This window comes from Nilaparvata lugens, chromosome 4 (genome assembly GCF_014356525.2).
Source record: "Nilaparvata lugens isolate BPH chromosome 4, ASM1435652v1, whole genome shotgun sequence".
Classification (NCBI taxonomy): domain Eukaryota; kingdom Metazoa; phylum Arthropoda; class Insecta; order Hemiptera; family Delphacidae; genus Nilaparvata; species Nilaparvata lugens.
Genome location: NC_052507.1, coordinates 43,854,114 through 43,868,183, shown reverse-complemented (window position 1 = coordinate 43,868,183; position 14,070 = coordinate 43,854,114). Strand labels below are relative to the sequence as shown.

Genomic DNA, 14,070 nt, shown 5'->3' with positions numbered 1-14,070 from the left:
AATGTTCCCCAGTCGATCTATAAGCTATTCTAAATCTATATGCTATATTAAATCTGCATGCAAACGTTGTTGATATTTTAAGAGTTCTTTGAACCAAGAAATTTATGTGGAAGCTGTTATGGAAGCATTTGGTGTAATTGTTACTGCCCTGCTTTATTACTTTTATAACAATTTTATAATTCTTATAAATTAAAGCCGTACTTTTTTCGGCTTCCCATCGGCATCTGGAGGCCACACAATCATTTCTACACAACATAAACTTGTGTAATTTTTCACTCTCATACAGAATTTGTAAATTTACTGAGTACTTGATGTTTAATTAATAATTTAATCTGCGTTAATAGAAGTATTTAAAGCTTCCTCTAGATGTATTGATGTTCGATGTTGAATAAATGTTCATCCTATTGATCTATGGTGCATGACTTTGGATATGGGACGGATTGATTAGAAAATTATTATAGAAATAATGGGCACACACAGTTTCTTTGGATTAAATGAGAGAAAATTTAATTGATATTCCCACATTATCATCAGCTCTCTCATCAGTTTCCATCAAGGGTTTTACTTAGGATCTACTATTATAATTATTGTCTATTGATTTTTTTCAGTATTCAATAATTTGTTTTCAATTTAATTGTCAAGTAATAAACCATCGATATTGACAAAGGTTTTAAAAATAAAAAACTTCCTCTTCATTCCCCTATTGACTAACCAATTCATTAATTCCATTCATCTTAGAAATCTGAAAAAGTTCCTCTTACGTCCATCGTTTCCAAGTCATTTTACTTATTGTTTCACTCCATGTTTCATATGATATTATGATTATAATACTCCACTAAACTCAACCTTATCACAACTTTTCCTATGGTACTTCTTCCCAAAGTCCTCTCTTGCTAGCGGTTTTTATTATTCGCACACAGGTTTTGTGCTTAATTTCAAATTAACACAAAAATCCAATATTTATTATTTTTTAACGAAGCGCTTTTATCGAAATGAAATAACATTTGTGTATCGTGCTTCAATACTAAATGCTGGAGTTGGATTATTATTTGCTGGAACTTGATGGAGTTGTGGCTTTTCTTGGTTGTTTATAACGTAACGTGTGTGCCAGTGCTTTGCATGCTACCGAGCTGACTACTAAGTTACCTTACTAATATCAATTGTAAATAGTTCAATAAGTGTTCAAACCATTTGAAAATATTGTTACAAATTAAATATTCGAATTAAATTCTCGATGTGTATGTTTATCTTTAGACAGTTAAGTTATAATAATCTTTCCTCGGTAGACGTTACAACCATTATAGTAAAAATGATCTATTTGTCATTTCCTTCTCCAGGTAGGTGTAGTATAGGAGTAGTTCTAGTTATAAATGAATTTCATTTGTCATCACAAGTATTAATTTTCAGTTCGATGAAAATTATTCCTGTTTAGCCAATTATTCTGAGGTTAGGACTTTTAAAATTGGGACTTGAAGTTTCAATTTTTATAGAATCCGATGTTTCATTTCTTTTAGATACATGTCAAATTTTTCTGTGCAATCTATAAATAATTTTTTCTAGATTTTTCCTAATGAGTTATTCTACAGTATTAAGAAACTAGATGTTTTTGGTTAGAAGATAAAACTTGAACTAAAAGAAGCAACTAAATCAGTCTACATGGTATCTTTGGGATCAATTATTATTGACAATCGCTTGTAATAGAAGAAGGAAACATCTAGATAATTGTAGTGATTTTCGAATAGTTCGTGCTACGTTTATACTAATAATCAAAAGTTTGTGTGTTCTATGATTTTTTCGATGTATGAAACCAGTATTACTTACTATCTGTGATAATTGATTTAGTTGATGTAATAATTTTTCACTTTTGTACTCTATAGTATTCTCATACTCTATAGTATGGTGAAGTTGCGATTTATTAGTGATATTAAAATTTATATTATGTTTTCAATACTTGGTATTCTATTTCTTGGTTTTGATATTAAATTAGAGTTTTTATCGTTAGACTAGAGAAATAGTTTTGGGAAATAGAAGATTGAAAAGTGACAATTAAAATTCAATATTGAAACTACTTTTCAATGAACTCTTTTTCTAATGATAAAATATTGAATGAAACTAAAAAAAACAATTTTTTGTTAGATGATTGAAAGTTCTTCATCAATACGTTCTTCATACGTCTTGTCCCATCTATCAATTTTAATGCCTGAAAGTATAAAATAAATGTAAATTTTTAGTGCCATTTGATTGAAAAATTATTTGAATCTTTTTCTATGTGAAAGTATATTGAAGGCAAAAAGAGAGAAAAAAGTTTTCATTCCTACATCCCTATCACATCAGTTTTGAAACAGTCACACGTTTGAACCTACAACTCATCCCAAACATTCAAAATCAACTTTTAAATTACTTAATATTACAAGGGTAATTTTTTTGAACCTCCGATTAGTCATAAATAAAATACGAAAGTATATAAATTAATAATTTTTTCACAAAAAGTTACTTACACTTATGATTTTTCTTAATCATAATTGCTAAAGGTTGAGGCATTTTTTATATCAGTTGACCAGCCTACCAAAACACTCTTCATAAAATGCTGCCGCCAAAGCTCCTTGTTACTATAGTGATGTCCACGTTATAATGACAGTATATGATCAACTTTGGTTTTGCTATCCTTGTCTATCATTCGTCAAAGCCGGTGGTAATATCCTTTTCTAGGTCCACAACGATGACAATTATGTTTTTGACAGTGTAGAAATATAATTAATTAATGCAGAGAATCGGCATCGCTATTCTTCTATCTTTATCCACTGCCATTATAACGTGGACCACACTATATGGAAGCACTGCCTTCAAAATCATGTATTCAGTTAAGGAAAAGGTATAAGTTACTAGCGACCAAGTCAGGTTTGTAGGGTGGGTGATTGAAATAAATTATCTCATTTGATTTGCTGGAGAAGATATTTGATTGCACCAGCAATGTGAGTCCGAATTATCATGAATCACGACTATCATTTCAACTAAAAAAAACTCCGTAACACTTGGCGGCACGCCCCCCTTTGTATGTGTCTTGAGAATTGAGTTTGAAGGCTTTAAAAAAAATGACCCTTGTTTGAACTCTTATTTTTGCACATTAATTTCTATTACTGAGCATGTTGATAACATGTTAAAGCTTATTTGAGAGCTGAAGTGAAGAAAATCTTTAGCAGCACTAAAATGTGCAGCTTGCTGCACTGTCGAAAATGTTATATTGTTTCAAAACTGAGAAATTGAATTCAGTAGTTAACTCAATTGTTCATCGACATCGTTTGACAACATTCTAGAAAAAATTTGCCAAGTTGATAGCTATTTCAAAGATATTTCCTATACAACCAATAAATCACAATTATCATTCACAAAATAATGTGCTAGCACTCATCGATGAGATTAAATAAATTATTCCATTCATTCTTCATAAACAAAGGTTGAGTTTCTTAAAGTTGTGCATTACAAATGTGTGATTCTCTCCTTTAATCATAATAAATCAACCAAATAAAATGTATTTCGTTTATTACTTCTATTCTTATTATCGGCTGTGATTTGAGTAACTAATATAATATATTAGTTTTAAAAATGTTATAGTCAGTAATGCTGAGTCATTAAATTAATTCATTGTTATATTTGATCTGATTTTGAAAATATTTTTTTTTTTGCTCAACTAATCGCTCAAAATGATATTGCCTTTATTATGATGTACAGTTATTAATACGATAGATAGCTTTTCAAACACCAATATTGAGGAATGTGCATTGAAGGCATAAATGAATGATCTCACGTTTTAAAATAGCTTAATCCCGTATTGGAAGTGACTTAGGGCCGTTTGCACAGTGTAAGTTTAAGCTAAAGCTTAAACCAAATCTGATTTTTTTTTGGTTTAAACTAAAATTCCGTTTGCACAGTATCAGTTTAAACTCTTGGAAAGTTTAAACCTCCAAAGCAGGAGGTTTAAACCAAATAATTTGGATTAACTTGACATCTGTAAAGATTTGATGGGGAAACAGGTGGTAGTAAATTATTTTTCAACGGTTGTTTTTAATGCTTCTTTAGACAATAATAATTATTATTTAGGTTATAGTGAATCATTATTTGAATGTAAATATAATTGAAATGGAGGAATTGATAGAAGTTTTTAATGCGATTGATAAAGATAACTGCGAAGAAATTTCGAAAGAGAAAAATTAGGCAAAAAACGAATCATTAAAATTTCTGGGGCGATAGAGAATTTTTTAAACGGTTATGCTTGAGTAAAGCATCTGCCAATTTAGTATTTGATTAAATGAACCACTTTATAGAAGATAAGATAATATTTTTAACAGTGGTCTCTGATTAGAAAACATGTTCTTAAAACACATAACAGAGATATTTTGCTTTTGAAAGATTTCTAATAATCAAGGAATACCGTAGTAGATTTAAGCGTAACAAAATAACTTTTTCTTACATTCTAAAATATATTTTTTGGTGCTAACTAAATATAAATTGTATCTAATAGTAATATAGCATTCCATCATTTTATGAAGAACTTCTTGATCGCTTTTTACTTTTATTACCGTAGAGCTTACAGCTCTGTGGATTTGGTAAGAAGAAATAGTAGCTACATAACCTCAATTTACTGATGGTTTGTAAACAAATAACAAATTTCCTGTAAAAATTAGCCTTCCTGTTATTATAAACAATGACATTCTATTACCAACTTAACGCTAAACTAGTTTAACTTAAACTGGATAAGTAAATGCACTGAGAAAACCGATTCAAGTTTAAACTTTCAGATTAACTTAAGCTCGATTAACTTAATCGAGTTTAGCAATCTATACTGTGCAAACGGCCCTAAGAATGAATAAATTTGGATTAAGTTCATGTTGAAACGTCAATATTATAGAAAAAAATTGTTATCCATTACAACGATCTATAGCTTCCGGTAGGCAATTTATTATTAAGAAACGAAATAAAGGTCGTCGTAATTTTCTTCGAATTTGAAAAACGTGGATTGCTCTCTTTTTAAAATAATCTTACAAAGCATATTATTGTTCATCTACAGGAGGGTATCTTGTTCACGACTTAATGAAACTGTTCGAAATCCATCCATTATACAAATAAATATTACATTTATAATTTATCTTTATTCATTTATAATATTTTGAATGTTCAAAAACTATAGGACATTATCTTATAAGAAAATAATATATCATTAGTTATTGTTGACTCCGCATGACTGATTATAATGTATTAAGAAATTATCTCTAAGATTTTTCTATTCACTTTTCTAACACTAATATGTTTAAAATTAAATACAAATTTAATAAAGAATTGGTTATTGAAATATAAAATGGTATCACCATACAAATTTTTAAAGAATATTAGATACCGTACGCCAATTTATATTCGATTCAATATTTAATTATAGTTCATTTTGAATTTTATATCTCCCTAAAAATTACTATGGATGAATTACTTTGTCTAATCTTCTAATTATTTCTTCACCAAATCAAATCTACCAATAATTGTGAAAAATGTTACTTTCTTATTTTTTTCTTGTCGATTTGAGTACGATAAATGCTTCACTTGAGTAATATTTCATAGAGGTGTTCATTTCTCATTCAATAAAAATTCTTATTTTCAAGAATGATGTGTTTTGTCTGATTACATTCAGATATTACTACAGTATATCGATGCTATTACAGACTATCAAAAGGAATGTTTACCAATTACAGGAACACCACAATATTATATAGTACTGAAATTAATATAAAAATATCTCTGATACTGAAAGATTATATTATTTTCATTGAATTTATACTATATACTATATAGTACTTGGCTATTTTTTTTTTGCTTGATTTGAAATTTTTACAAATATTTATTATTTTTTTCTGATCTACTTTAGAGTTTATCATAAATGTCTTAGAATTAAATGCTTGAGGGTTATGTAATGTTTGTAAGGTTTATATTGGATTTAAGATTTAAATCTTTTACATAATTACATTCAGATCTATACGTGTTTTTCCTATTTCTTAGAACTATCTTTAAAACTTTTTAAAACAGAAAAACATTTGAAAAAAATGCTTCAATTTTAACGATGCAACGAAGCATTTTTTTCAATAACTTTATTTTTTCTGATAGGTATTGAACTTTTATTTTTTATCAAAAATGTATCTGTTTGATAAATTATTCTGAGATCAATTAAAATAAAACAATTAAAATACAGGAAATAATTTCTATTGTGAAAAATCTGAATTTGAACTATTGATATTGTTGAATGTCTTTTAATATAGAATATTATCGAACTTTTTAAAAAGTGTGTGTGTTGAAATTTTTCTATCAAGCGTTGATGTTTCCAAAGATGTTTTATTTATTTCAAATCAATTTAAATAAAAGTGTTTGTTTGAAAAATTCACAATTCCAATTATTGTTTAATTCATTGTCATGGCTTAGTAATAAGTTATCTTTTATCAATCAACAATTGTTGGTGATCATAGAATGATACCAACAAAATGACGGTCAGGGCTTCAGAAAATTCTACTAATTGGATGCTCACATACCATACGCACTGGGCTTATGCATTGGTAATGGCAGGAATGACGTTTAATGGTGAGTTGTAGACGAACAGGATTCAAAGCACCGGTGAGTGAGTTTAGAGTTATACAACTGTCTGGTATTTAAATGGTCACAAGAAAACATTTTTCCACCAGGAAAACCATTCCCCAACAACATATTTTATACAAAAGACCAGACCAAAGACCAATAAAACAGGGTATTATTTAATTAACATTTGCATGATTGCATTGTTGGTATTTGCATTATCCCATTTGAGTGTTTTTTTTTGTGGTTGGTGCATTTTCAGTTACTCATTAGCACAAATCTTGGCTTCTTGCAATTATTTCTCTAAACTATTATATGTAGCGTTCCTGACTCATTCTTATTTTTCATAAGTTACACTCATCATGAACTGGCACATAGGCTAGTAGTTCATAGACCTATCATCAATCAGAGAATTTTCGGACAACCTATCAATCTCCTTTCATCAGGAATCGACTAGTCTAGGCATCGACTTTCTACTACACACTCATTCGTCCCGCCCACATACCTAATACACAACCATTCAACCTTTGTTTCCTCTGTAACAATATCTGCATTATTGTCGACTCACAACAACTTTACACTACACTATCGTATATTAAAAAGCATCTAATTTTCTAGATGTTATGCGAGTTTCATGTTTTCAAACATCCAAGTTTCTACACCTTACAGCATCGCAGACATCATAACCGTAATTTGATATTTTATTTTCCTACAGTTACGTTGAAAAGTGGCCATTGCTGCACTAATTACAGAACGCAAAGAATCACTTTTCCGCTCTAGTGCGCGAAAAATTTTTCTGCACTCCAGATTTGCAACATGGCAACGCAAAATACTTAGTAGGTTATATGGAGCAACAGTGCAGCAAAATCAAAATGAAGTTGGTAACAGTGACTGGGCTGCTATAGTGAGCAGAGGTGCAACGAAGCACAACGAGCACCTTATTAAGTATATATTATAACCAAGGACAACATTTTTGTTCAATTTGACAATAAATTAAGGTTTTTATCAATAATAAAATTACACAGAAAAACATTTGATGCATTTCAGGCAATTTTACCCATAATTACCCACTTTTCATATTCAATGGTAACTGTAGGAAAAACTTAATGTGAAATACGTGCGCAAAGTTCCTCTGCTGCACTCAACAAACCATTCCGCCCTCGCCTCCGGCTCGGGCGTAAACGTTTCTTTCGGTGCAGCAAACTGTCACTTTGCGCACTAGTTGCACAAATAACTATTTCAACTTTCGAAAATAAAACTAAAATTAAATTGAATCCCTCAAAGTATAACAGGCTATTCCATTGCTGAAAGTTCAATTTTGGCATCAGGTTAATTAAACGACTATTTATGCTATAGGCTACTCTGGTTATTATTCTTGATTACAGTTGGAAAATACTTGAATTATGACTATTTCAGGCACTCACACACAATTCAGTCTTCTATTTTTTTGTTTAGCATTTCTATTGTGTGTCTGTTTTTTGATCCAATTCTTTAAAATATGGAGTTAATTATTATGACCTCTTTAATCACATATAAAACGAGGTTGAATTATTGCTTTCTTGATTCAACTCCTTACTGCATGTGCTTCTCTAGTGCGACATATAATGTCATAGTAGTACCGTAACTAATACCGGTATGCTCAGAAAATTTTGATTAGTTACCAGTATCAGCTTATAATTAAGTAATTTTGGCATCATTATAGTTAATAATGCATGTCAATTACTAAAGCTTAACTGTTGATTCCTTTCATTGAACTTACCACGATCATTGTAATCTGAACATAGTCATGCACCTCACTCATTCATTATGAATCATTTATCAATAACTTTATAATTATCTAGAATGATAAAACTGACAAGATGATAATTTGAATAGACCATAGACGTTTTCAAACAATATGCCTACTGAGGGATCTAATAATTAAAGTAAGAGTCGACAACTTTAAATATTCAATTGCAAACTGTTGATTCTATTAAATCATTCATTATGAAGAGATAGCAGACCTCATGATTGTGTCTTTAGCGTTATTGTCCTGTCACCAGCTGGCTCAGATCTTTGAATAGTAGACTTGAGATGCGCGTGAACACAGCGTCAGGTGATCAATTTTCATAACACCAAGGAAAGTTGTGTGAGTGCGCCACACCAGATTTTTTACTCCGTGCCCGTACCCATATCCTATTATATTAAGCGAGCAATTTCTGTATTTATATATCTGGTTATTTTTATATCTGGTTATTTATGTTTAACGGATCTCGAAAACGGCTCTAACGATTTTCACGAAATTTGGAACATAGTAGGTTTATGATATAAAGATTCGATTGCACTAGGTCTCATCCTTGGGAAAACTCGCTGAACGACATTAAAAGGATAATTCATCCTTGGCTGAAACAGCTGTGGATAGTAAAAAAGTGAGCGAGCGAGTGTGTATGTGAAAAATCAAAATATCGCATCCCCGAAATTCATAAGATGACGTATAGCCAGCTGTGAAATATAAACACGATCATTTTAGAGAATTGTGTTCTGTTTATCAATAAATAAAAATAACGAGCGAAGCTCGGTGCCCCGATATTAACCAGTGATTAGCACAATTCCGAAAAACACCTCTGCCTAGGTAAGTCCCTTCCAGTCTCAACCAAGCCGTGCGTATGGATCCTGAATGAAATGACTAGTTGAAGATGGTTTATTCTTGAAACTTGTAGCTTGGAAATGCAATTAAATGTTATTTTGATTGATTCTGTGTATTGAATATTTATTGTAAACCATATTTGAAACCTACTTTACTTTAATTTTGAATTAGAACTCCTATCTTTAAATTACTTGAACTCATCCATTTGTGCTTACTGTTGATTGTTTTCTAATTATTATTACTACATATTTTACTTCATTTTAGATTAAATACTTCACTAGATGATCTGCATGACAGTTGTGTATGGAATTTTAAAATAATTACAATTGACAACTAAGGGAATACATTAAAATTACTGGCTCTTCTATCTTCTATACATACTGATAGAACTTTATTTTATTATGGTACACTAGAAAATTCAATCATCATGATATCTAGATTATTTCTGTCATCGCAATGATCAAGAAGAATAACTTCCCAGAATGCAGTAGTACAAAACAATTTTGAAACTTGATCAAGATTCTTCATAGTTCTCAGTTTTCATATCGTTTAGACCGAGGTCATCATTCTGCTCGTGTGTCCTTTCATACTTGGAAACGGTCAGTCTATCATCCAACGAGTTGTCATCGTTCAAACTCTGAAATGAAAGATATGTGATGAACGATTTAATGACAAAATAAGAGAGCAGGATAATTTTACTCGTGACATCTGATGGAATCGGCAGAGAGAAACATCATCATCGCCCCTACACAAATTATAAAAGATGAAGTTGGAAAAGTATTTTTCCTACAGTTACCTTGAAAAGTGACCATTCCTGCACTGATTACAGAACGCAAAGAATCACTTTTCTGCTCTAGTGCGCAAAGTATTACTTTGCGTACTCTTAATACTTTGCGTATTATCTTGCAGAAATCCCAATAAGCTGTTGACATTGTTGGCGTGTATTTAGAATGCGAATTTGTTCTATCTATATTTTTTCTGATTTTCAAATAAATAAAAATGAGAACTCATTAAATTATACATTTTGAATATTATTAATTAATCATTATTGCAAATAATATTTTTTCATTCATAAATTGATTGGTTGAAAAGTTATTTAGAAATTAAGATTTACTCAAAATTATTCAAATTTTCAAATTAATTGGAATAATTTAATTTTTAATTTGAATAAATTATCGATCATTAATTTTCAATTGGATTATCAAGTTTAAAATGAAATAAAGTTGTTATTAATAACAAAATTATACAGACAAACATTTGATGGATTTCAGCCATCATTTTACCCATAATCAACCACTTTTCATATTCAATAATAACTGTAGGAAAAATTTAATGTGAAATACGTGCGCAAAGTTCCTCTGCTGCACTCAAGAAACCATTCCACCCTCACCTACGGCTGGTGCGTAAACGTTTCTTTCAGTGCAGCAAACTGTCACTTTGCGTTCTAGTTGCACAAATAACTATTTCCTACATATACCATTTCTGCACTGATTGCAGGCCGCAAAGAATCACTTTTCCGCTCTAGTATGCAAAATATTACTTTTTCGCCCCACTTGGATGTAATAAGCTGGTTTACGTGCGTCATATGGAGGCCGAAAGTGATTGTTTTCTGACCAGGCCGGTAAAATTTTTACGGCCCTAGGGCTGTAAAATAACCTTGAAGTCAGCTGATCCTGATTTGATGTGAACGTGTTTACAAAATAGTTTATGAAACGGAATCAGTTTATGCTTCTAGAATTGAATAAAGTTTTTGCAATAAGATACTATCATTTTATTTGGATGAATGAAATACAAATAATGAGATATTATAAACTATTCAAATTCAATTTTCAGTGTATAATAGAATCTAACCTCAAACCTCCTAGTACAGCGTTTATCATGGAACTTGGTGGATAAACGGAATCATTTTATGCTTTTAGAATTCAATAAAGTATTCTGTAATAATATACTATCATTTTATTTGGATGAATAAAATACAGATAAGTATATATTATAAACTATTCAAATAATTCTATTTTCAGAGTAGGATAGAACTTTTAACCTAAACTTCCGTTGACATTCAGATTGGCCAAATTTCAAGTGTGCTAAAACAGCTGATCAAAAACTTTTCCTTCTTTGTGTTTATCATTCAATAATCAAAACATTTATAATAATATCATCTTATTGTCATTTGGAAGAATAAAAAGTATAAACTCAACCTCTTACATAATTGAACATAATCTTTTAGGTTATTTAGACAAATCAGAATAAAAAATAAAAATACTTGGACAATTTCTTGATATTCAGATTACCTCAAATTTGCTAGAGCTATAACCTTCCACTTTTGCTTTTGGAAGTGCTTATGATAGACAATTATTCTCATATTATAAATATATTGTTTATTTTCCTGTGTGGCGAAAAATAACGTTCTCACCATGGGCAAAAATGTTTTTCCGGCTCTCAATCTTTTCTAGTCCTCGGCCTACGGCCTCGGACTTGAAAACCGATTTCGAGCCAGAAAAGTCCCATTTTCGGCCCTAGGTGCGAAATATACTATTCCTACAGTTACGTTGAAAAGTCGCCATTGCTGCACTGATTACAGAACGCAAAGAATCACTTTTCCGCTCTAGTGCGGGAAAAATTTTTCTGCACTCCAGATTTGCAACATGGCAACGCGAAATACTTAGTAGGTTAAATGGAGCACCAGTGCAGAAAAATCAAAATTAAGTTGGTAACACTGACTGTGGTATAGTGAGGTCCACGTTATAATTGCAGACGATTCTCCACCATCTTGCTATCCTTGGCACATATGATTTCGTGTACATTGTAAATCAGCTGCTTTTCACTGTCTATGTTGGTGATTTTGGTATTTTTATTTTCACAATCTATTCTTATTTTGTCTACACTTGATATTTTTGTGATGAAATTTATCATTCTTAGTCACTAATTATTGTTCTGAATAATTATTTCGCATTTTGTGTCCGACTCCTTGCACTTCAATTCGAGGTTGGTATACAAACCTTCTTCTTCATGTTCTAGCTTTCTTCTCGGTTGTTGGAATGTCGTTGCAAGCTCCAAATTTTGTCCTCAATTTTCATCAAAATGATTCTCAATCATCCTTCAAGTGAAACCAAATTATCTAAAATCTTCAAGCAAATATCAATCTTAATAATCTAAAATTTCAGTTTTGGTGATGTATTATGTTATATCATTCACAGTTTTGTGCCTTGTTCATCAACTTTAAACTCAGATCTGATTTCAACCATGTGACAAACTTTATTCGTGTTTCTTAGTCAGCTTCAACGCCTCAATTCAATTTTATTGAATGATTAAATTCAAGGCATAATTAAATTTATACATGCAAACGAACTTTCTCATGTCTTCCACTGATGTCAAACTGTAACCTATACTTCTCATATCAATGATGTTTCCTGCCACTTGCATCCAGCCCTGTCTCCTGACAACCTTGGAGTATTACATACTGCTGTCTCGTTTTTCTTGCTTGAAAACCATGAAATTCTTTCAGTTGAGTATTAAGCATAATTCTACTTTGTTATGTTAAAACCTTCAGTTTCAATTATTCTACTCGGCCCTAGCACCTATGATTTGACTATGTATTATGTTGAAACCTTCAGTTTCAATTATTCTACTCGGCCCTAGCGCCTATGATTTGACTATGTGTTATGTTGAAACCTTCAGTTTCAATTATTCAACTCCTGGCCCTAGCGCCTATAATTTGTTATGGTGAAACAATTGGTTTCAAACTTATCATTCGGCCCTAGGGCCCTTAACCTCTTATGGTGAAACATTCAGCTCTAAGCCTACTATTTGATTTGACTCTCGGCCCTAGTGCCTGTTGACTTATGTTGAAACACACAGCTCTAATTTTTGTTACTTGATTTGACACTTGGCCCTAGTGCCACAGTTTTGTTATATTCAAACATACAATTTCAATATCTACTACTCAGACCTAGCATTCATAACTTTTTGTTTAAGTTTCTGTTCTAAAAATTGCTGGTTAACCTATGTTCATGTACTTTGCTAAAATTGTCATATTTAATTTCAATTAAATCTAGCACCCATCCTAATAGACATTTTTTTTATGCATTCAATTTGGCCTTTATGCCTTCTCAGTTTGAATTATTTTAGCCGTTTTCAGACATTGTATTCTCAATATTATAATTATTTTAAGGTCAAGTTTGTTATAAATTGCCCTGGTGCATATGTTCTTAAAACTCATTATTAATTACTTCTGTTGGCTAGTGCCTATTATATCAAAATTATTATCCTTTTGAAGACTCTCATGATTTACAATAAATTTCAGTACAGTTATTTTTTACCAACATTCGACTTGATTATTTTACAATCCTTGAATTGCCTTGCTATAGTTGTCATCTTTCAGCTAATTTTCAATTGCGCATGCGCTCAACTACTGATCGCATGAGCTGGTCCTCCATCTGCCATTGGAACGATTATGTGGTTCTGTTCAACTAATGTTAATCATCCACTGCTCTTATCTTGAAACACACCATATAATTGTTAGGTCGTCCCGGCCAGATTTACACTGGCAGCCTGTGAGTTCATGTACTGTATAGATGACCCCTATAAAATATTATTTTGCAACTTCTAGGTATTTCATAATCAGGATAAATAAATATTACATCTTTGTACAAAACTTAGTTTGTAAGTCACCTAACATTACACTGCACTTATATCCTTTGTACTTTTTGTATGTTCCATGTATCTACAATTGTACCACTCCTACCTGGAGTCTTATCTGATGGAGCATCACTCTTGATCCAGCTCAACTTCTTGGTTAGCAGCCCATATCTCATCTGCCAACCTGTCAACTGCAGATG

The 14,070-nt window shown here is 31.2% G+C and overlaps 1 protein-coding gene across 1 annotated transcript in view; it reads right to left on the bottom strand.

Annotated features, from left to right (window-relative positions):
* Window positions 1-9,594: 9,594 nt before the first annotated feature.
* LOC111049752 (zinc finger protein ZPR1) overlaps window positions 9,595-14,070 on the bottom strand; it is a 59,911-nt gene continuing 55,435 nt past the window's right edge. Inside the window, exon 7 of the mRNA XM_022335913.2 lies at window positions 9,595-9,869. Coding sequence (XP_022191605.1) covers window positions 9,747-9,869 — 123 coding nt within the window. The 3' untranslated portion in view covers window positions 9,595-9,746. The remainder of the gene's footprint in view (window positions 9,870-14,070) is intronic.